This window comes from Pleurodeles waltl, chromosome 4_1 (assembly GCF_031143425.1).
Source record: "Pleurodeles waltl isolate 20211129_DDA chromosome 4_1, aPleWal1.hap1.20221129, whole genome shotgun sequence".
NCBI lineage: Eukaryota > Metazoa > Chordata > Amphibia > Caudata > Salamandridae > Pleurodeles > Pleurodeles waltl.
This window is the reverse complement of record NC_090442.1, coordinates 795,528,785-795,552,248: the sequence shown is the minus strand read 5'-3', so window position 1 is coordinate 795,552,248 and position 23,464 is coordinate 795,528,785. Positions and strand designations below refer to the sequence as shown.

At 47.5% G+C, this 23,464-nt stretch overlaps 1 protein-coding gene across 7 annotated transcripts in view; it reads left to right on the top strand.

The window, feature by feature from the left end:
* Positions 1 to 275: 275 nt before the first annotated feature.
* Positions 276 to 23,464, top strand: part of TMPO (thymopoietin) — a 113,112-nt gene continuing 89,923 nt past the window's right edge. For 2 of the 7 annotated variants that reach the window (XM_069229521.1, XM_069229517.1), the window contains exon 1: positions 301 to 890. In XM_069229521.1, coding sequence (XP_069085622.1) covers positions 675 to 890 — 216 coding nt within the window. In that variant the 5' untranslated portion in view covers positions 301 to 674. Of the gene's footprint in view, positions 891 to 1,987; positions 2,129 to 23,464 lie in introns of those variants that run through there. The other 5 variants (XM_069229519.1, XM_069229518.1, XM_069229520.1 and 2 more) reach the window with 4 other exon arrangements.

The following is a 23,464-nucleotide window of genomic DNA, read 5'->3' as shown; positions in this document are numbered from 1 at the left end:
TAAAGCGGGATTTTTTGTCGTTATTTATACACACTTCAAACAGCAAATATTGAGAGAAGTTGTTTTGTTTAAAAGCCCTACTTAGTAGCATGTCCGGGACCTTTTCAGACTCTTAAAACAGCAACAAAAGGCCGGTATGCTTTTTCCGTGGAAGGGTGGCAACTCTCCATACGAGACAGCATAATAAATTGGATACCACATTCTAGCTTCCTGATTGGGTTATTATAACTGGGAGGATTTGCTAGTTACATGAATAGTCTGGTCTCTAATGCTATTGCGCAGCACAAATAACAAGCAGACACTGTGGACGGGGAGTGCCAAGGATGGAGACAGGCCGCTCCACCCACGCCCTCCCGCTCGATTCAAACAGAGGCATTTTCCTGCCGTTTTGCTAGTGCGGCTGGAGGTTTCTGTTACAGAGCTATGAGCTTGGTTATGGTGTCTTCAAAGGGGCAGCCAATAAGCGCCGCGCTTCATACCACTTCCGTCCAATGGTAACGCGCCTTGCTGCGCGGTGCGCTTTACCCTCCTCCACGGCCTGAGAGCGGGCTCCATTTGTCTGGCTTATCTGGTCTGCTGCTGCCGCCGCCTCCGCCCCCTTGTAACCACTGCAGCTCCCAGCACAGGCAACCGTTTCTGGACCAGCCAGGCAAGAACCAGGGAGCCGGTGGAAGATGCCCGAGTTCCTGGAGGACCCTTCCGTGCTGACCAAAGACAAGCTTAAGAGCGAGCTGCTGGCCAACAGCGTGGCGCTGCCGGCCGGGGACCAGCGCAAGGACGTGTATGTGCAGCTGTACCGCCAGCACCTAACGGTGCGCAACAAAGGCAAGAGCCGAGACTTCTCCAGCGACGAGGAGAGGGAGGCCACGCCGGCCCGCAGCAGGCCCAGGGTGAGCGCCTGGTAACGGGAGTGCATCTGTCCCCAGGGCGTTGTTGGATGGCGTGGGTCCCTGGGAGTAGTAGCACATAGTAAAGTCTCCACGAGGAGGGCTAGAGGGAGTTGGGGCTTTAAATAAAAGATTCTACCCAGGGGTGAGTGCGGAGGGCTAGAGTGCCTCTCTGTGTCCCAGGGGGTGCTTCCTGGCGCCGAAAAGGGTGATAAGCCACATCGCTTCGATCATTGCTGCTGGGATTAATAGTACTAAATAAATGTCTCGTTTTTGGAATACTGTAGCCGTCAAAACACCCAGAAGAGGTGGGTATTACTCGACCCAGCGCAGAAGACTATTTTTTTCCGCCTTTTTTTTTCTCTTGCCTGGACCCAACACTCGCCTTTTCTCCAACCCTTTCACTTGTGTGTTCAGCTGGCCGCGCTTGTCGGTTTACTCTACTGTTGTCCTATTCCCTCTTTGCTACACTGTGGCAAGGCGGCGCTTTGTTGCCAAGGATTCCTTCTGGTCCACGTGTTTAACACGTCCCCACGGGAGAGTGTGGTGTTTATACTGACAGTGCAGCCAAACCCACACGGAATTGGCGGTTAAGTAAACTCAGTCTTGGTAAGCCATCTTACTTAAATGCACACGCGGCGGAAAGGTGAGCGTTGCCCCTCTGTGCAGGATGTCTGTTGTCCCCCTCTTCCTCACGCTCATTGTACTTACAGCCACTGTGAGAGAGGCCGCTGCCCTATCACTGTAATGACCCCTAACAACTTGATTATTGCATAGGCCTTTGCAACGTAATTAAAAGGCACGCCAGTGCAGCCTCTATGCTTTGTTTGGGTCTCGACTGTACCACTATACACCGTTAACCAGTTAAAGAATTTCCCGCTTCCTTGCAGCTTGTCTGATAATGCGACGCGCCCCCTGGAGGCCTAGTTAAATCCCTTTACAATATACATTCTGACTATCACGACCCGCCTTTTCTGGCGCCTGTTTCAGGCGCCTGTTTCATGCATAGTTAAATTGGGTTTATTTTAGAGCTCCGATAAGTTCATCCCACTTTTCCGTCACGTTGTTATTGTGTAATGCCCACATTAAAGGTAGAGTTAAGTTTCCACTGCCTGCACGCCAAATCGATTACATTGGAAAGTATTCTGGGGATGGACGTTTTGTTGTGAAGCCATACCGGAAGCTAAATGAGTTTCTCCGTGGGCGGTGGAGACTGAACCTAGTGAACTACTTCAAGAGCGGTTTGTTCTTAATGTCTTATAGCATCTCGTGATGTGGAGTTTAGATCTTTTGTGTTTTACATTCACCGAGTGGAGTTGTTTGGTTTGGCTTGCAACGTAACATTGCAGTTTTCTGTTTCAATCAACTTGAAGTATTGTAATGAAGTTTACGATAGTAAATGTGGTGTTTACACTGACATGTTTTTTGTTTGCTTCATTAATTGATGTTTGTTTCGCGCCAACAGCAAGTGCTTCGTTCGCGTGCGCTGTGTTCTAGTCACTACGTTTGAACATTACGATCCGTTCTGTGCTTCAACACTGGCTATTCAGAAATGTGTATTACTCTGGGCAATTCTTGCGCGTTTTTAACTGGAAACCCACTTAGTGATAGGATGCTTAAAGTAAATAAAATATATATATTTTTAAATCTGTGCTTTTTTGAGAAGTTGCTTAAAGGCTAAATAAGAGTAAAAAGTCTCCTGCAAAAAGAAGGGGGGGGGGGAGACTGAGTGGATTAGCACTAAATCGCAAAAAATGCTCTTTTGTGTAAACTAACTATAGCTACCTATTGGCAACTGCCAATAGGATATATATATATATATTCTGCCAATAGGATATATATATATATATATATATATATATATTCTCAAAACATTTCAAACTAATAATCATTAAAAGTCACTAGTTATTGTTCTCTCAATTATTGAGAACTTGTGCCTGAAAGTAACTAACCAGTGCCCTTGCCGTGCAGTGTTATCAATGATGTGATTTCAGATGTCATTAGGGATGTTATCAATGCAGTCATTGAGCATGCAGTTAGGGTTGTCATGTGTGGGGACAATGGGTACATGGTGTGGGCATCACTAGTATTCATACCCCACCCCTGCCCCCCACCACCACTTTCTTAGGGATATTAATGTCCAAAATGTACAGATATATGTTGCAGCACAACTCTGACTGGGAAAACGCAACAAAAAATATTCTGATTAGCATGATGGACCGAGCTGTGTGATAATTGGTGGCAACATGAAGGAAAAAAAACAATGTTGCCATTGTCATACAGGACTCGGGGACTTGGTCCTTGATCCCTGAAAACAAAAAGAAACTCACTCCAGTGGTCTGGCTAGGGATACCTTGACCAGGTGTGAAGTGGGGGTGTCAGCATCTGTGGGATCAAAAATGTGCACTGCTTATGACTTGACAAACTTAATCACTGATCTCATCTGAAAAATATAGTGCAGTGCACATTATTACTTAAGCCGGTTACATATAGCTGATTTTTAGTATTATTTTTTTAAAGTTTTTTTTTTTCCAGTGAATTTCTAAGGTTTTTTTTTTATTGCCTTCCTCAGGTGTATTTTCTTAACCTTTATTTCCTGTGTGTGTGTATAGATATAGCCATTGTTGCTTTATTGCACAAAATCTAGTGATCCAAAACTCATATTTCACATGGATTTAATCAGTGGCAACATCCAAGCACTTCACAAAGTTTTATCAAGTTTTCAAGTAACTATAACTCGTGCCCCCACCATACATATTTTTTTTCTTTAATAGTTGGACATCTAATGTATCATTGATTTTTTCCATGGCATTATAAAAGTTGTCATGAGTGCTGTAATATTTGTGGAAATTAGCAGTGCATGGTGAGGGCACAAGTTAGTTACTTGAAATAACTAACAGTGGATTTTCTGTGGTGGTGTGAGTAAATTCAGAACCTAACTATAACATCCCTGTAACCTTCCTTTTTTTTTTTTTCTCCTTTCAATGAATAGATACTTATATTTTATGTAACTACTCAACCCCATGCTTCGCACTGCCTTTAGTCATAGGCAGTGGGACTTGGCTGCAGTGCCTGTCTCTCTGGGTGTGAAAGGGTGTCTCTGGATGTGAGTGGCTGTGAGAGTATGCCTGCGTGTGGAAGTGTGTCTTTGGGTGTGAGTCTTATTGCGCTTCAATAGATGAACAATGCGTTCACCCCCACAGAGGATTTCAGATCACTTTTAAATATGGAAATGCTGAGTAAGCACGCTTGCTTTGCCTTCGCAAAGCCCAGGAGTTAGGATAATTTGACTTTTCCAGAAGTGGCGCTTCAACTGGGCCACCTGCTACGTTTATATCTGTAAGTGCTCCCTGTTGAGGTTTAATTTCTGTGAAGTGAACATCCTGGCCAGACAGGAAGCTCACCTGCATTATTATTATTATTCAACAGGAGTCCACAGTTTTGCACAAAATGTCTACCTAACTGGAGGGAGGGGAGCATCGCAGCATTGGGACCAAGAGTGGAAGCATGAAGGCCCTCATGGTCTCAGATGGCTCCCTGCCTCCAGCGGAGGTCGGCATTGCTGCGGATCTAAGCCCTAGGAGGGGAGCGGGTGCATGTGCCCCCTCCTTTCAATGGCCCTGGGGACTGGCCTACCGGGGGGGGGGGGGGCACATTTTATTTTTTTCTTACATTTTTGCTGGATCTGCCACTACTCTCGGCGAAAAAAAATACTTTATTTTTTACTCTGTGGGGAAAGTAGACATCTGCATGAGATTGGGAGGGTTCACAGAGCCTTGATGTTTGTGTGTATGTATACAAATTAGTTTTTTCTTTAATTTCTTAAAACTACTGATTGGATTAAAACCAAATAACAAGCATTTGCAATGCATTGGGTCTTGCATTTGCTTGAATTAGAGCTCTTGGCATTCTAAATTTATAATTGGATTTTTCTTGCCACATAAATAAGTCAACTCTGCCTTATAATTCCAGTGGCGATCTATCTAAAGCACTGGCATGCTAATTAGAGTAGACTACCACTTTCACAACCCCACCATCAGAATTGCTGGCTGGCTAACACAATTTCCCCCCAAAAAGACACAGGACAGCCACAGAGGAGAAATAAATTAGAAGGGCCACCCAAATATATCAAGTGTTCACACGGTCATAGTGTAGTAAGCAGCCCCGAGAGGGCACCATAACAAAAATATTTGAAAAAGATGGCCACAGCACACAGAATGTACAGTCCAATTGTGTGACGGGGAGAAACAACCCTGATAGTATATTGGTGAAGCGAAAGGTAGACTGGGATCCAAGTTCTTGTTTTGCAGATATTGCCTTTTATAGTAGATGCTATAGATCATAGTGTCATCAACGAGATACAGCCAACACGTGTTTCGTCACACAAGTGACTTCATCAAGGCTGGTAGTACTGGACCTATTGGTCATGTGTCTGGGTATGGTAATGAAACCGTAAGGAAAGGACAGTAATGGAAGGCCCTGATAAGCCTGTGGTCGAGAGCCGTACGAGTATGAAGTGTGGCACCAAGTAATCGGAGCGTTGTGTACATTCTGTGTGCTGTGGCCATCTTTTTCAAGTTTTGCCTTTTGGGTACTCGGTTACCCATCTTTGTGCCTACTGGGTAGTAAGGCACTGGGCCAGGTTGCACCAGACCCTGCTCTCATTCTATACACTTGCACATATACAACTGTTGTACTTCTCAGATGTGCGGTGCTCTTCACCCTTACCACCCTATGTGATAACAAAAATATTGTTTGTGAGAAACCTGGTCATGCAACCATATTAGCCCCGAGAGGACACAACCCCATGAATAAAAACAGGAAAAATAATGCAGTATAACCATGTACTTAATCTCTAGAGGGTGTTTTTAGGGCTGGCAGGCCTGCTGCAATATTACAAACAATGCCTTTAAAAGAAAAAATTCCAGCTATAAAACAAAAGTTTTAGCCATGAGAGAACTTAAAAAGATAATGAATGGTGGTAGGGGTTATTATTTTGGAGTTCCCGCTAAGATAGTGTGGGGACTCAAAGATTCCATAGACAGAGAGCACATTGTTGTCAGTGTTTTGAAGACTGCCCCATTGTCCTAGGACCACCACAGGCTGAGTTATGAGTAAAAATGTTTTATGGAATGAATGCCATGCAAAGCATTATGGGGCATGTTGTGCCACGAATATATTTTAGTATGTTGATATGACTAATGCTTAGTACAGTCCCTACAGGACACCACGATGAAACTAGCATTTGTAGGAAACCTGTTCACTTAACTATATAGTAAGCGCAATCGCTCAAAAAGAAAATGTCAATAAATAACGCAGTATAATCCTATATTTAGCCCCATGAGCAGGGTTTATTAAAGCTAGGGGTGGGACTCCCTAAGGGGGCTTCAAGTGATCCCGGTAAGGAGTGGGTGGGGGCAGGCTCTGGCCAAAAGTAGCATTTTAAAAAGGTAACAGTATTTAACTGAAATGTTTAAATAGGTCTAGACATATTTAAACATTGTCACCTTTTATAAAATGATTGTGAAAAATTCTGAAAGGGGGGGGGGGGGGGGGGACGCAGCAAAAACTTTTATTCTTCCACTGGTGGGGTGGGGCATTAAGTTTTGAGACCACTGCCCTAGAGAGTATAGTGCATTATACATTTTCAGGGGTAGCAGGCCTATAGCATTGATATTAGAAAAAGGCCCTTAAAACACAAGCTATTCCCAGCTGTGAAATGAGTTCCAGCCATAAGAGCGCTTAAAAAGACACTGAATGGTGAGAGTAGTTATTATTTTGGGGTCCCCACTAACCTAGTGTAAGGAAATGCCTCCTTGGCATGGTTGCCCCCTGACTTTTTGCCTTTGCTGATGCTATGTTTACAATTGAAAGTGTGCTGAGGCCTGCTAACCAGGCCCCAGCACCAGTGTTCTTTCCCTAACCTGTACTTTTGTATCCACAATTGGCAGACCCTGGCATCCAGATAAGTCCCTTGTAACTGGTACTTCTAGTACCAAGGGCCCTGATGCCAAGGAAGGTCTCTAAGGGCTGCAGCATGTCTTATGCCACCCTGGAGACCTCTCACTCAGCACAGACACACTGCTTGCCAGCTGGTGTGTGCTAGTGAGGACAAAACGAGTAAGTCGACATGGCACTCCCCTCAGGGTGCCATGCCAGCCTCTCACTGCCTATGCAGTATAGGTAAGACACCCCTCTAGCAGGCCTTACAGCCCTAAGGCAGGGTGCACTATACCATAGGTGAGGGTACCAGTGCATGAGCATGGTACCCCTACAGTGTCTAAAGAAAACCTTAGACATTGTAAGTGCAGGGTAGCCATAAGAGTATATGGTCTGGGAGTCTGTCAAACACGAACTCCACAGCACCATAATGGCTACACTGAAAACTGGGAAGTTTGGTATCAAACTTCTCAGCACAATAAATGCACACTGATGCCAGTGTACATTTTATTGTAAAATGCACCACAGAGGGCACCTTAGAGGTGCCCCCTGAAACCTATCCGACTATCTGTGTAGGCTGACTGGTTCCAGCAGCCTGCCACACTAGAGACATGTTGCTGGCCCCATGGGGAGAGTGCCTTTGTCACTCTGAGGCCAGTAACAAAGCCTGCACTGGGTGGAGATGCTAACACCTCCCCCAGGCAGGAGCTGTGACACCTGGCGGTGAGCCTCAAAGGCTCACCCCTTTGTCACAGCCCAGCAGGGCACTCCAGCTTAGTGGAGTTGCCCGCCCCCTCCGGCCACGGCCCCCACTTTTGGCGGCAAGGCTGGAGGGAACAAAGAAAGAAACAAGGAGGAGTCACTGGCCAGTCAGGACAGCCCCTAAGGTGTCCTGAGCTGAAGTGACTCTAACTTTTAGAAATCCTCCATCTTGCAGATGGAGGATTCCCCCAATAGGGTTAGGATTGTGACCCCCTCCCCTTGGGAGGAGGCACAAAGAGGGTGTACCCACCCTCAGGGCTAGTAGCCATTGGCTACTAACCCCCCAGACCTAAACACGCCCTTAAATTTAGTATTTAAGGGCTACCCTGAACCCTAGAAAATTAGATTCCTGCAACTACAAGAAGAAGGACTGCCTAGCTGAAAAACCCCTGCAGAGGAAGACCAGAAGACGACAACTGCCTTGGCTCCAGAAACTCACCGGCCTGTCTCCTGCCTTCCAAAGATCCTGCTCCAGCGACGCCTTCCAAAGGGACCAGCGACCTCGACATCCTCTGAGGACTGCCCCTGCTTCGAAAAGACAAGAAACTCCCGAGGACAGCGGACCTGCTCCAAAGAAAAGCTGCAACTTTGTTTCCAGCAGCTTTAAAGAACCCTGCAAGCTCCCCGCAAAAGGCGTGAGACTTGCAACACTGCACCCGGCGACCCCGACTCGGCTGGTGGCGATCCAACACCTCAGGAGGGACCCCAGGACTACTCTACGACTGTGAGTACAAAAATCTGTCCCCCCTGAGCCCCCACAGCGCCGCCTGCAGAGGGAATCCCGAGGCTTCCCCTGACCGCGACTCTTTGAATCCAAAGTCCCGACACCTGGGAGAGACCCTGCACCCGCAGCCCCCAGGACCTGAAGGACCGGACTTTCACTGGAGGAGTGACCCCCAGGAGTCCCTCTCCCTTGACCAAGTGGAGGTTTCCCCGAGGAACCCCCCCCTTGCCTGCCTGCAGCGCTGAAGAGATCCCTAGATCTCCCATTGACTCCCATTACAAACCCGACGCTTGTTTCTACACTGCACCCGGCCGCCCCCGCGCTGCTGAGGGTGAAATTTCTGTGTGGGCTTGTGTCCCCCCCGGTGCCCTACAAAACCCCCCTGGTCTGCCCTCCGAAGACGCGGGTACTTACCTGCCAGCAGACCGGAACCGGGGCACCCCCTTCTCTCCATTCTAGCCTATGTGTTTTGGGCACCACTTTGAACTCTGCACCTGACCGGCCCTGAGCTGCTGGTGTGGTGACTTTGGGGTTGCTCTGAACCCCCAACGGTGGGCTACCTTGGACCAAGAACTGAACCCTGTAAGTGTCTTACTTACCTGGTTAACCTAACAAATACTTACCTCCCCTAGGAACTGTGAAAATTGCACTAAGTGTCCACTTTTAAAACAGCTATTTGTGAATAACTTGAAAAGTATACATGCAATTTTGATGATTTGAAGTTCCTAAAGTACTTACCTGCAATACCTTTCGAATGAGCTATTACATGTAGAATTTGAACCTGTGGTTCTTAAAATAAACTAAGAAAAGATATTTTTCTATATAAAAACCTATTGGCTGGATTTGTCTCTGAGTGTGTGTACCTCATTTATTGTCTATGTGTATGTACAACAAGTGCTTAACACTACTCCTTGGATAAGCCTACTGCTCGACCACACTACCACAAAATAGAGCATTAGTATTATCTATTTTTACCACTATTTTACCTCTAAGGGGAACCCTTGGACTCTGTGCATGCTATTCCTTACTTTGAAATAGCACATACAGAGCCAACTTCCTACATTGGTGGATCAGCGGTGGGGTACAAGACTTTGCATTTGCTGGACTACTCAGCCAATACCTGATCACACGACAAATTCCAAAATTGTCATTAGAAATTGATTTTTGCAATTTGAAAAGTTTTCTAAATTCTTAAAAGACCTGCTAGGGCCTTGTGTTAGATCCTGTTTAGCATTTCTTTTAGAGTTTAAAAGTTTGTTAAAAGTTTGAATTAGATTCTAGAACCAGTTTTAGTTTCTTAAAAAGTATTCCAACTTTTAGAAGCATAATGTCTAGCACAGATGTGAATGTGGTGGAACTCGACACCACACCTTATCTCCATCTACAGATGAGAGAGCTAAGGTCACTCTGTAAACTAAAGAAAATAGCAATGGGCCCCAAACCTACCAAAGTACAGCTCCAGGAGCTTTTGGCAGAGTTTGAAAAGGCCAACCCCTCTTAGGATGGCAACTCAGAGGATGAAGATAGTGACTTGGAGGGAAATTCCCCCCCTCCAGTCCTACTTAGGGAGAGCAGGGCTTCTCAAGCCCTGACTCCACAAATAATAGTCAGAGATGCTGGTTCCCTCACAGGAGGGACCAACAACTCTGAAATCACTGAGGATAACTCCAGTGAAGAGGACATCCAGTTAGCCAGGATGGCCAAAAGATTGGCTTTGGAAAGACAGATCCTAGCCATAGAGAGGGAAAGACAAGAGATGGGCCTAGGACCCATCAATGGTGGCAGCAACATAAATAGGGTCAGAGATTCTCCTGACATGTTGAAAATCCCTAAAGGGATTGTAACTAAATATGAAGATGGTGATGACATCACCAAATGGTTCACAGCTTTTGAGAGGGCTTGTGTAACCAGAAAAGTGAACAGATCTCACTGGGGTGCTCTCCTTTGGGAAATGTTCACAGGAAAGTGTAGGGATAGACTCCTCACACTCTCTGGACAAGATGCAGAATCTTATGACCTCATGAAGGGTACCCTGATTGAGGGCTTTGGATTCTCCACTGAGGAGTACAGGATTAGGTTCAGGGGGGCTCAAAAATCCTCGAGCCAGACCTGGGTTGACTTTGTTGACTACTCAGTGAAAACACTAGATGGTTGGATTCAAGGCAGTGGTGTAAGTAATTATGATGGGCTGTACAATTTATTTGTGAAAGAACACCTGTTAAGTAATTGTTTCAATGATAAACTGCATCAGCATCTGGTAGACCTAGGACCAATTTCTCCCCAAGAATTGGGAAAGAAGGCGGACCATTGGGTCAAGACAAGGGTGTCCAAGACTTCAACAGGGGGTGACCAAAAGAAAGGGGTCACAAAGACTCCCCAGCAGAAGGGTGATGAGACAACCAAAACTAAAAATAGTAAAGAGTCTTCTACAGGCCCCCAAAAACCTGCACAGGAGGGTGGGCCCAGAGCCTCTTCACAAAACAATGGGTACAAGGGTAAAAACTTTGATCCCAAAAAGGCCTGGTGTCATAGCTGTAAACAGCATGGACACCAAACTGGAGACAAGGCCTGTCCCAAGAAGGGTTCCACTCCAAACTCCCATCCAGGTAACACTGGTATGGCTAGTCTCCAAGTGGGATCAACAGTGTGCCCAGAGCAAATCAGGGTTCACACTGAAGCTACTCTAGTTTCTGAGGGTGGGGTGGATTTAGCCACACTAGCTGTCTGGCCGCCTAACATGCAAAAATACAGACAGCAACTCTTAATTAATGGGACTAGAATAGAGGGCCTGAGGGATACAGGTGCCAGTGTCACCATGGTGACAGAGAAACTGGTTTCCCCTGGCCAATACCTGACTGGAAAAACTTACACAGTCACCAACGCTGACAATCAGAGAAAAGTACATCCCATGGCAATGGTTACTTTAGAATGGGGAGGGGTCAATGGCCTGAAACAGGTGGTGGTCTCCTCAAATATCCCAGTGGACTGTCTGCTTGGAAATGACCTGGAGTCCTCAGCATGGGCTGAGGTAGAACTAAAAACCCATGCAGCAATGCTGGGTATCCCTGAACTGGTGTGTGTGAAAACTAGAGCACAATGCAAGGCACAGGGTGAAAAAGTAGAGCTGGAGTCTGGAAAAATGGCCCAGCCTACCAAGAGAACAGGAAAGTCAGTTGGGAAGCCAACTGCAACACAGCAAAAGAAAGGGAACCTCTCTTCTCAGGAAGAAGTTCTGCCCTCTGAGGGAACTGAGCCTTTGGAGCTTGAACCTTATCAGGTTGAGCTCTTGGGCCCAGGGGGACCCTCAAGGGAGGAGCTGTGTAAGGGACAAGAAACCTGTCCCTCTCTTGAAGGCCTTAGGCAGCAAGCTGCTGAAGAGTCCAAAGGCAAGAAAAATGGAACACATAGGGTCTATTGGGAAGATGGGCTCCTGTACACTGAGGCCAGAGACCCCAAACCTGGTGCCACTAGGAGAGTGGTAGTGCCTCAGCTGTTCAGAGAGTTCATCCTAACATTGGCCCATGACATTCCCCTTGCTGGACATTTGGGACAAACCAAGACGTGGGAGAGGTTAGTCAACCACTTCTACTGGCCCAATATGTCCAACATGGTTAAGGAGTTTTGCCTCTCCTGCCCCACCTGTCAAGCCAGTGGTAAGACAGGTGGGCATCCAAAGGCCCCCCTCATTCCACTTCCAGTGGTGGGGGTTCCCTTTGAAAGAGTGGGTGTGGACATAGTTGGTCCACTGGAACCTCCCACAGCCTCAGGAAATATGTATATCCTGGTAGTAGTGGATCATGCTACCAGGTATCCTGAAGCTATTCCCCTTAGGTCGACTACTGCCCCTGCAGTAGCCAAGGCCCTCATTGGTATCTTTACCAGAGTGGGTTTCCCTAAGGAGGTGGTGTCTGACAGAGGTACCAACTTCATGTCAGCATACCTAAAGCACATGTGGAATGAGTGTGGAGTGACTTATAAATTCACTACACCTTACCATCCACAAACTAATGGCTTAGTTGAGAGATTCAACAAGACATTAAAGGGCATGATCATGGGGCTCCCAGAAAAACTCAAAAGGAGATGGGATGTCCTCCTGCCATGTCTGCTTTTCGCTTACAGGGAGGTACCACAGAAGGGAGTAGGGTTCTCACCCTTTGAACTTCTGTTTGGTCATCCTGTAAGGGGACCACTTGCCCTTGTTAAAGAAGGCTGGGAGAGACCTCTCCATGAGCCTAAACAGGACATAGTGGACTATGTACTTGGCCTTCGCTCTAGAATGGCAGAGTACATGGAAAAGGCAACCAAAAACCTTGAGGCCAGCCAACAGCTCCAGAAGTTTTGGTATGACCAAAAGGCTGCACTGGTTGAGTTCCAACCAGGGCAGAAAGTCTGGGTTCTGGAGCCTGTGGCTCCCAGGGCACTCCAGGACAAATGGAGTGGCCCTTACCCAGTACTAGAGAGGAAGAGTCAGGTCACCTACCTGGTGGACCTGGGCACAAGCAGGAGCCCCAAGAGGGTAATCCATGTGAACCGCCTTAAGCTCTTCCATGACAGGGCTGATGTGAATCTGTTGATGGTAACAGATGAGGATCAGGAGGCAGAGAGTGAACCTCTCCCTGATCTTCTGTCATCAGACCCAAGAGATGGCACAGTAGATGGAGTGATCTACTCAGACACCCTCTCTGGCCAACAGCAGGCTGATTGTAGGAGAGTCCTACAACAGTTTCCTGAGCTTTTCTCCCTAACCCCTGGTCAGACACCCCTGTGTACCCATGATGTGGACACAGGAGACAGCATGCCTGTCAAAAACAAAATCTTCAGACAGTCTGACCATGTTAAGGAAAGCATCAAGGTGGAAGTCCACAAGATGCTGGAATTGGGAGTAATTGAGCGCTCTGACAGCCCCTGGGCTAGCCCAGTGGTCTTAGTCCCCAAACCTCACACCAAAGATGGAAAGAAAGAGATGAGGTTTTGTGTGGACTACAGAGGGCTCAATTCTGTCACCAAGACAGATGCCCATCCAATTCCAAGAGCTGATGAGCTCATTGATAAATTAGGTGCTGCCAAATTTCTAAGTACCTTTGACTTGACAGCAGGGTACTGGCAAATAAAAATGGCACCTGGAGCAAAAGAAAAGACAGCATTCTCCACACCTGATGGGCATTATCAGTTTACTGTTATGCCCTTTGGTTTAAAGAATGCCCCTGCCACCTTCCAAAGGTTGGTGAATCAAGTCCTTGCTGGCTTGGAGTCCTTTAGCACAGCTTATCTTGATGATATTGCTGTCTTTAGCTCCACCTGGCAGGATCACCTGGTCCACCTGAGGAAGGTTTTGAAGGCTCTGCAATCTGCAGGCCTCTCTATCAAGGCATCCAAATGCCAGATAGGGCAGGGAACTGTGGTTTACTTGGGACACCTTGTAGGTGGAGGCCAAGTTCAGCCACTCCAACCCAAGATCCAGACCATTCTGGACTGGGTAGCTCCAAAAACCCAGACTCAAGTCAGGGCATTCCTTGGCTTGACTGGGTATTACAGGAGGTTTGTGAAGGGATATGGATCCATTGTGACAGCCCTCACTGAACTCACCTCCAAGAAAATGCCCAAGAAAGTAAACTGGACTGTGGAATGCCAACAGGCCTTTGACACCCTGAAACAGGCAATGTGCTCAGCACCAGTTCTCAAAGCTCCAGATTATTCTAAGCAGTTCATTGTGCAGACTGATGCCTCTGAACATGGGATAGGGGCAGTTTTGTCCCAAACAAATGATGATGGCCTTGACCAACCTGTTGCTTTCATTAGCAGGAGGTTACTCCCCAGGGAGCAGCGTTGGAGTGCCATTGAGAGGGAGGCCTTTGCTGTGGTTTGGTCCCTGAAGAAGCTGAGACCATACCTCTTTGGGACTCACTTCCTAGTTCAAACTGACCACAGACCTCTCAAATGGCTGATGCAAATGAAAGGTGAAAATCCTAAACTGTTGAGGTGGTCCATCTCCCTACAGGGAATGGACTTTATAGTGGAACACAGACCTGGGACTGCCCATGCCAATGCAGATGGCCTTTCCAGGTTCTTCCACTTAGAAAATGAAGACTCTCTTGGGAAAGGTTAGTCTCATCCTCTTTCGTTTGGGGGGGGGGTTGTGTAAGGAAATGCCTCCTTGGCATGGTTGCCCCCTGACTTTTTGCCTTTGCTGATGCTATGTTTACAATTGAAAGTGTGCTGAGGCCTGCTAACCAGGCCCCAGCACCAGTGTTCTTTCCCTAACCTGTACTTTTGTATCCACAATTGGCAGACCCTGGCATCCAGATAAGTCCCTTGTAACTGGTACTTCTAGTACCAAGGGCCCTGATGCCAAGGAAGGTCTCTAAGGGCTGCAGCATGTCTTATGCCACCCTGGAGACCTCTCACTCAGCACAGACACACTGCTTGCCAGCTGGTGTGTGCTAGTGAGGACAAAACGAGTAAGTCGACATGGCACTCCCCTCAGGGTGCCATGCCAGCCTCTCACTGCCTATGCAGTATAGGTAAGACACCCCTCTAGCAGGCCTTACAGCCCTAAGGCAGGGTGCACTATACCATAGGTGAGGGTACCAGTGCATGAGCATGGTACCCCTACAGTGTCTAAAGAAAACCTTAGACATTGTAAGTGCAGGGTAGCCATAAGAGTATATGGTCTGGGAGTCTGTCAAACACGAACTCCACAGCACCATAATGGCTACACTGAAAACTGGGAAGTTTGGTATCAAACTTCTCAGCACAATAAATGCACACTGATGCCAGTGTACATTTTATTGTAAAATGCACCACAGAGGGCACCTTAGAGGTGCCCCCTGAAACCTATCCGACTATCTGTGTAGGCTGACTGGTTCCAGCAGCCTGCCACACTAGAGACATGTTGCTGGCCCCATGGGGAGAGTGCCTTTGTCACTCTGAGGCCAGTAACAAAGCCTGCACTGGGTGGAGATGCTAACACCTCCCCCAGGCAGGAGCTGTGACACCTGGCGGTGAGCCTCAAAGGCTCACCCCTTTGTCACAGCCCAGCAGGGCACTCCAGCTTAGTGGAGTTGCCCGCCCCCTCCGGCCACGGCCCCCACTTTTGGCGGCAAGGCTGGAGGGAACAAAGAAAGAAACAAGGAGGAGTCACTGGCCAGTCAGGACAGCCCCTAAGGTGTCCTGAGCTGAAGTGACTCTAACTTTTAGAAATCCTCCATCTTGCAGATGGAGGATTCCCCCAATAGGGTTAGGATTGTGACCCCCTCCCCTTGGGAGGAGGCACAAAGAGGGTGTACCCACCCTCAGGGCTAGTAGCCATTGGCTACTAACCCCCCAGACCTAAACACGCCCTTAAATTTATTATTTAAGGGCTACCCTGAACCCTAGAAAATTAGATTCCTGCAACTACAAGAAGAAGGACTGCCTAGCTGAAAAACCCCTGCAGAGGAAGACCAGAAGACGACAACTGCCTTGGCTCCAGAAACTCACCGGCCTGTCTCCTGCCTTCCAAAGATCCTGCTCCAGCGACGCCTTCCAAAGGGACCAGCGACCTCGACATCCTCTGAGGACTGCCCCTGCTTCGAAAAGACAAGAAACTCCCGAGGACAGCGGACCTGCTCCAAAGAAAAGCTGCAACTTTGTTTCCAGCAGCTTTAAAGAACCCTGCAAGCTCCCCGCAAAAGGCGTGAGACTTGCAACACTGCACCCGGCGACCCCGACTCGGCTGGTGGCGATCCAACACCTCAGGAGGGACCCCAGGACTACTCTACGACTGTGAGTACAAAAATCTGTCCCCCCTGAACCCCCACAGCGCCGCCTGCAGAGGGAATCCCGAGGCTTCCCCTGACCGCGACTCTTTGAATCCAAAGTCCCGACACCTGGGAGAGACCCTGCACCCGCAGCCCCCAGGACCTGAAGGACCGGACTTTCACTGGAGGAGTGACCCCCAGGAGTCCCTCTCCCTTGACCAAGTGGAGGTTTCCCCGAGGAACCCCCCCCTTGCCTGCCTGCAGCGCTGAAGAGATCCCTAGATCTCCCATTGACTTCCATTACAAACCCGACGCTTGTTTCTACACTGCACCCGGCCGCCCCCGCGCTGCTGAGGGTGAAATTTCTGTGTGGGCTTGTGTCCCCCCCGGTGCCCTACAAAACCCCCCTGGTCTGCCCTCCGAAGACGCGGGTACTTACCTGCCAGCAGACCGGAACCGGGGCACCCCCTTCTCTCCATTCTAGCCTATGTGTTTTGGGCACCACTTTGAACTCTGCACCTGACCGGCCCTGAGCTGCTGGTGTGGTGACTTTGGGGTTGCTCTGAACCCCCAACGGTGGGCTACCTTGGACCAAGAACTGAACCCTGTAAGTGTCTTACTTACCTGGTTAACCTAACAAATACTTACCTCCCCTAGGAACTGTGAAAATTGCACTAAGTGTCCACTTTTAAAACAGCTATTTGTGAATAACTTGAAAAGTATACATGCAATTTTGATGATTTGAAGTTCCTAAAGTACTTACCTGCAATACCTTTCGAATGAGCTATTACATGTAGAATTTGAACCTGTGGTTCTTAAAATAAACTAAGAAAAGATATTTTTCTATATAAAAACCTATTGGCTGGATTTGTCTCTGAGTGTGTGTACCTCATTTATTGTCTATGTGTATGTACAACAAGTGCTTAACACTACTCCTTGGATAAGCCTACTGCTCGACCACACTACCACAAAATAGAGCATTAGTATTATCTATTTTTACCACTATTTTACCTCTAAGGGGAACCCTTGGACTCTGTGCATGCTATTCCTTACTTTGAAATAGCACATACAGAGCCAACTTCCTACACCTAGTATGGGGACCCAGAGACACAGAGCACATCGAAGTGAATGTGTTGTAAGTGGTCATTGTCCTAGGACCACCACAGGCTGTTATGAGCAAAACTGTTTTGTAAAAGTATTGCCCTGCAAAGCATTATGGGGTGAGTTTTCCAAATGCAGTGAATATTGTTGTCTCAACTCTCCCGCTGTGCCACTTTCGCTTTGAGGATTTCTGTTTAACGTAAAGCATTTACCAGTTTTAAGGGGAGAGCCAAAAGAAATGACTGATTAGGTAACTGAACAATGTGACCAGTGCTCCAATACCGCCAATTGAGTTCACACTGTTGTGCCTGTTTGCGCTGTGAGCGCCATGGCCAAACGAAGGGGAAAGACCAAATTAAAAAAAAAAGTAGTAGTTCACCCACGCTGAAACGTATCAGCAAATGTGCAATGATCCATGTAACTGGGTGGTCTGCAAGGCATGACAAACTTAAAGCATTTACCAATGACACATGATTTTTGAAAGGAACAAATGAAAGTGATGGGCGTGGTTAAAAGCCCACAATATTTACAACAGGTCAAAGTTCTTGCCCACTCGACCTAAAATGGGCACATTCTGGACCAAGAGCTGCTTTTCTACCCAATTGGTGTAAATCAGTCCTTTGGTTCTGGGCATTTTTGATCAAAATCCCTAAGGAAAAATGCATAGGGAAAAGCATTTGCCTCAAAACTTTCTAGATGGCAACGGAAGTGAGTGTCATTTTTTGGGGGATTCATCAAACTGTGCAAAAGTTATTGGAAAAACAAAAAAACACTTCCTATAGAAACTAGGTCCTAACTATAACAACCTAGTGGGAAAAAACACGCACGCACACTTAAATTTTAGATTTAATAAAATCGGTCAAGTTCACTCACCAATAGTTCTGGAATTACTTTTTATTAATTGCCATGACCTGCGCTGACTTTTGCTAAAATAATGCCGTTGACTCAGAGCCAGGTGCTCCTTGAGAAGCTACTCTCTGACTGGAATACTGTTCTCTCAATGCAGGTGGTACACAGAGCGCCCTACCGATTCATTTTTAACCAAGAACGTCTTTATTATTGCTGCCGCACTTGTGCCATTTTCCAATAGCAGACAATGCTGGCAATGCTCTCTGAGGTAGCGAGATGAGGAGACACTGCTTCGCCGCCTCTTAATTCAGTTGAAGTGCATAGCACGAAACTCGTGCATGTGCATTAAAAATGAACCATGATCTTGCGCCTGAAAGAACTAGACCACATATTTAATTTCTAAGTAGTAATGACCATATTAGGGGGCTCTCTGCCCAATTCTTGCAGAACTATCTTGTCCCAGCTTCCAGTAGGGACATGGTCATTTCAAATGAATATATTTATATTTTTCATGATTTTCAAACCCCTAACAGTTTTCTTAAGTTTTAGGCAATAAAGAGAGCATTCTTGACAGAAGTCTGGAAAGGCAGCCCTACCCATTTTGCCTTTCTTTAATAGCGCGGAGGTGTTGGCTGCAAGAGCTCATTTTACTTTCTGTGTAATGGCGCTGGCGCCCCATGCTGGCCAATTATCATTACACGGGGGACAACCGCTGGAGTTGGGGAAGCTCTTGCCCAGGTTGCAAGGTTTAAAATAACAAAAGCAAATCCCACTGGTGCTCACACCAGAGGGCATTCCTGCCTCGTTTGCGATCACATCTTAGAGCCGTCCTCTGCACATGGGCACTGGTGTGTAGGATGGCACGGAGCTGTGCCCAGCACCAAACCACTTAACTTGAGATTCCAAAAATATGTAATGCATAAAGTGGCCCTCTAATGCCATATGTTTTTTTTGTGAAACTTAGGCAGAGTGACTTATGTCACCAGATCCCCTTGATGCTGTAGGGGACCATGACAGTCACCTTGATTGCTCTTCTTAACCAACCCTGTTTTTTAATTGACTTTACATATTAGTATGTTTAATTTTATAGGTATATTCATGTACAACAGAGAAATTGGTGTGCCAGACCTTACCTTTCTTCGCTAGGAGCCTGCAATTGTGGTTCAAGTCTATGTGTTCATAAGTTTTGTTCAAATCAAAACACGCATTGACATTGTCAGTAGGTCTGGCTTATGAATGGAAATACATTCTGTCTTGTTTGTGGATTCAAGCACTCAGTAAGTCATTGCGATAAGCTGCTGCTGCTGTCTCTCTTCACTCTATTCACAGGGACTCTGCCAACCAGTCCCCAGTGCATGTGCTCTGATTTCCACCCCACTTAAAAAAAAATTGATATTGGTTATTCTCCTAATTGGAATACTTATATAATTCAATGTGTTCCCAAGTGCTGTAGGTTTAATGTCATTAGTGGAATCCACCACCCATTGTGCCACCCACTAAGGTGACTGTGTAAACATCACTGCAGTCCTACCATCGTAGTCTGTGGCAGTTTTAAAGTGCAGTTCAGCCTCTCCAACTAACCCTCTGCCAGGTCAGAACCTTCCTTTTAAATATTGTCACCCCAATGTGTACCCTGGGCAGGGTGCATGGTATTTAAAAGTAAGCCATTAGGAAACGTAATATACATGTCCTTGCCATTTAAAAAAAAAAAAAACTTTTTCGTTGCAGCAAGGCTGGATGTTAAGTAGGAAAACACTGGGTTACATTATTATGTTTAATAAAGCTACTTTTGATCAGGAAACAGCTGTAGGAAGTTGGCTCTGTATGTGCTATTTCAAAGTAAGGAATAGCATGCACAGAGTCCAAGGGTTCCCCTTAGAGGTAAAATAGTGGTAAAAATAGATAATACTAATGCTCTATTTTGTGGTAGTGTGGTCGAGCAGTAGGCTTATCCAAGGAGTAGTGTTAAGCATTTGTTGTACATACACATAGACAATAAATGAGGTACACACACTCAGAGACAAATCCAGCCAATAGGTTTTTATATAGAAAAATATATTTTCTTAGTTTATTTTAAGAACCACAGGTTCAAATTCTACATGTAATATCTCATTCGAAAGGTATTGCAGGTAAGTACTTTAGGAACTTCAAATCATCAAAATTGCATGTATACTTTTCAAGTTATTCACAAATAGCTGTTTTAAAAGTGGACACAGTGCAATTTTCACAGTTCCTAGGGGAGGTAAGTATTTGTTAGGTTAACCAGGTAAGTAAGACACTTACAGGGCTTAGTTCTTGGTCCAAGGTAGCCCACCGTTGGGGGTTCAGAGCAACCCCAAAGTCACCACACCAGCAGCTCAGGGCCGGTCAGGTGCAGAGTTCAAAGTGGTGCCCAAAACGCATAGGCTAGAATGGAGAGAAGGGGGTGCCCCGGTTCCGGTCTGCTTGCAGGTAAGTACCCGCGTCTTCGGAGGGCAGACCAGGGGGGTTTTGTAGGGCACCGGGGGGGGACACAAGCCCACACAGAAATTTCACCCTCAGCGGCGCGGGGGCGGCCGGGTGCAGTGTAGAACCAAGCGTCTGGTTCGCAATGTTAGTCTATGAGAGATCTCGGGATCTCTTCAGCGCTGCAGGCAGGCAAGGGGGGGGTTCCTCGGGGAAACCTCCACTTGGGCAAGGGAGAGGGACTCCTGGGGGTCACTTCTCCAGTGAAAGTCCGGTCCTTCAGGTCCTGGGGGCTGCGGGTGCAGGGTCTCTCCCAGGTGTCGGGACTTAGGATTCAAAGAGTCGCGGTCAGGGGAAGCCTCGGGATTCCCTCTGCAGGCGGCGCTGTGGGGGCTCAGGGGGGACAGGTTTTTGTACTCACAGTCTTAGAGTAGTCCTGGGGTCCCTCCTGAGGTGTTGGATCGCCACCAGCCGAGTCGGGGTCGCCGGGTGCAGTGTTGCAAGTCTCACGCTTCTTGCGGGGAGCTTGCAGGGTTCTTTAAAGCTGCTGGAAACAAAGTTGCAGCTTTTCTTGGAGCAGGTCCGCTGTCCTCGGGAGTTTCTTGTCTTTTCGAAGCAGGGGCAGTCCTCAGAGGATGTCGAGGTCGCTGGTCCCTTTGGAAGGCGTCGCTGGAGCAGGATCTTTGGAAGGCAGGAGACAGGCCGGTGAGTTTCTGGAGCCAAGGCAGTTGTCGTCTTCTGGTCTTCCGCTGCAGGGGTTTTCAGCTGGGCAGTCCTTCTTCTTGTAGTTGCAGGAATCTAATTTTCTAGGGTTCAGGGTAGCCCTTAAATACTAAATTTAAGGGCGTGTTTAGGTCTGGGGGGTTAGTAGCCAATGGCTACTAGCCCTGAGGGTGGGTACACCCTCTTTGTGCCTCCTCCCAAGGGGAGGGGGTCACAATCCTAACCCTATTGGGGGAATCCTCCATCTGCAAGATGGAGGATTTCTAAAAGTTAGTCACTTCAGCTCAGGACACCTTAGGGGCTGTCCTGACTGGCCAGTGACTCCTCCTTGTTGCTTTCTTTGTTCCCTCCAGCCTTGCCGCCAAAAGTGGGGGCCGTGGCCGGAGGGGGCGGGCAACTCCACTAAGCTGGAGTGCCCTGCTGGGCTGTGACAAAGGGGTGAGCCTTTGAGGCTCACCGCCAGGTGTCACAGCTCCTGCCTGGGGGAGGTGTTAGCCTCTCCACCCAGTGCAGGCTTTGTTACTGGCCTCAGAGTGACAAAGGCACTCTCCCCATGGGGCCAGCAACATGTCTCTGGTGTGGCAGGCTGCTGGAACTAGTCAGCCTACACAGACAGTCGGTTAAGTTTCAGGGGGCACCTCTAAGGTGCCCTCTGTGGTGTATTTTACAATAAAATGTACACTGGCATCAGTGTGCATTTATTGTGCTGAGAAGTTTGATACCAAACTTCCCAGTTTTCAGTGTAGCCATTATGGTGCTGTGGAGTTCGTGCTTGACAGACTCCCAGACCATATACTCTTATGGCTACCCTGCACTTACAATGTCTAAGGTTTTGTTTAGACACTGTAGGGGTACCATGCTCATGCACTGGTACCCTCACCTATGGTATAGTGCACCCTGCCTTAGGGCTGTAAGGCCTGCTAGAGGGGTGTCTTACCTATACTGCATAGGCAGTGAGAGGCTGGCATGGCACCCTGAGGGGAGTGCCATGTCGACTTACTCGTTTTGTCCTCACTAGCACACACAAGCTGGCAAGCAGTGTGTCTGTGCTGAGTGAGAGGTCTCCAGGGTGGCATAAGACATGCTGCAGCCCTTAGAGACCTTCCTTGGCATCAGGGCCCTTGGTACTAGAAGTACCAGTTACAAGGGACTTATCTGGATGCCAGGGTCTGCCAATTGTGGATACAAAAGTACAGGTTAGGGAAAGAACACTGGTGCTGGGGCCTGGTTAGCAGGCCTCAGCACACTTTCAATTGTAAACATAGCATCAGCAAAGGCAAAAAGTCAGGGGGCAACCATGCCAAGGAGGCATTTCCTTACAACAGCTTAAAAAAACAGAGCTTTTGGATCTCGGTATGAATGAGCCCCCACTGTCACCTGGCAGCTGAATAGCCCCCTTGAAGAGGTGTGTAACCTGCTTCGTGTTAGGGCAAAGTCCTGAGTGTAGGAGGTGGTTCTATTCCTCAGACAGGATGACCATCTGGGCTATGCTCAGGAACTTAACCACCCGGTCACTAGTAGATATTATCTGACACCTGAGCTGTTTTCAGAGCTGGTTTGAAGTGACTTCAGAGGAGTTGCTCATTTTCTTGCCAACTACTCTGGGGTGGGCACAGAGGATCTGCACGGATGCAGAAGGGTTCTGCCATGTTGGATTTGGGTAGGGAGGTTCGGTGTATTATTTACTGTCAGGCAATAGGGAACTGCTTAATAATGGGTAGGGTTACAATGAGAGAATTATTCATGTTGGTTAGGGAGGGCCCATGAGTCCTCCTCACCCAAAGGCTAGTGCCAGGCATAGTAGTGGCAACCCTTGGTGCCTTCACTCTAGACCTATAGAAGGTTTCTGTTTGAGACCAGAAGACCCTGGTTTGGACACGACTAGACTTATTTTTACTTGTACCCAGGACAGAAAAGTGAGCTCCAAGTGTCAGTTGACTGATTTCTTGTTACGGTAAAGGGACACTACAAGCTGCAAAACCCCTTATACTGAAAAGTCCAGCTCAAGGTCCTTTCAACTTCAGGTGCTGCTCCAGAAGTCTTGGGACCCTGGGCTGTGTGAAATTGTTCCCCTAGCATCCTTCAAACCATGCACTTTCAATCTTTTTGGCTTCAAGGGCCTCCAGATGACTGTGACAAACTTACCAAGTCAATCTGATGAAGGTGCATTGCCGCTGGGCCAAAGATGCGGGGTGACCCGCTCTGAGGTTTTCTGCAGCAGTAAAACATTTAAAGCAAAATGTTGTGTAGTGTGTCCCACTCATGGAGCCCTATTCTACTGCAGCTTGAAGCCT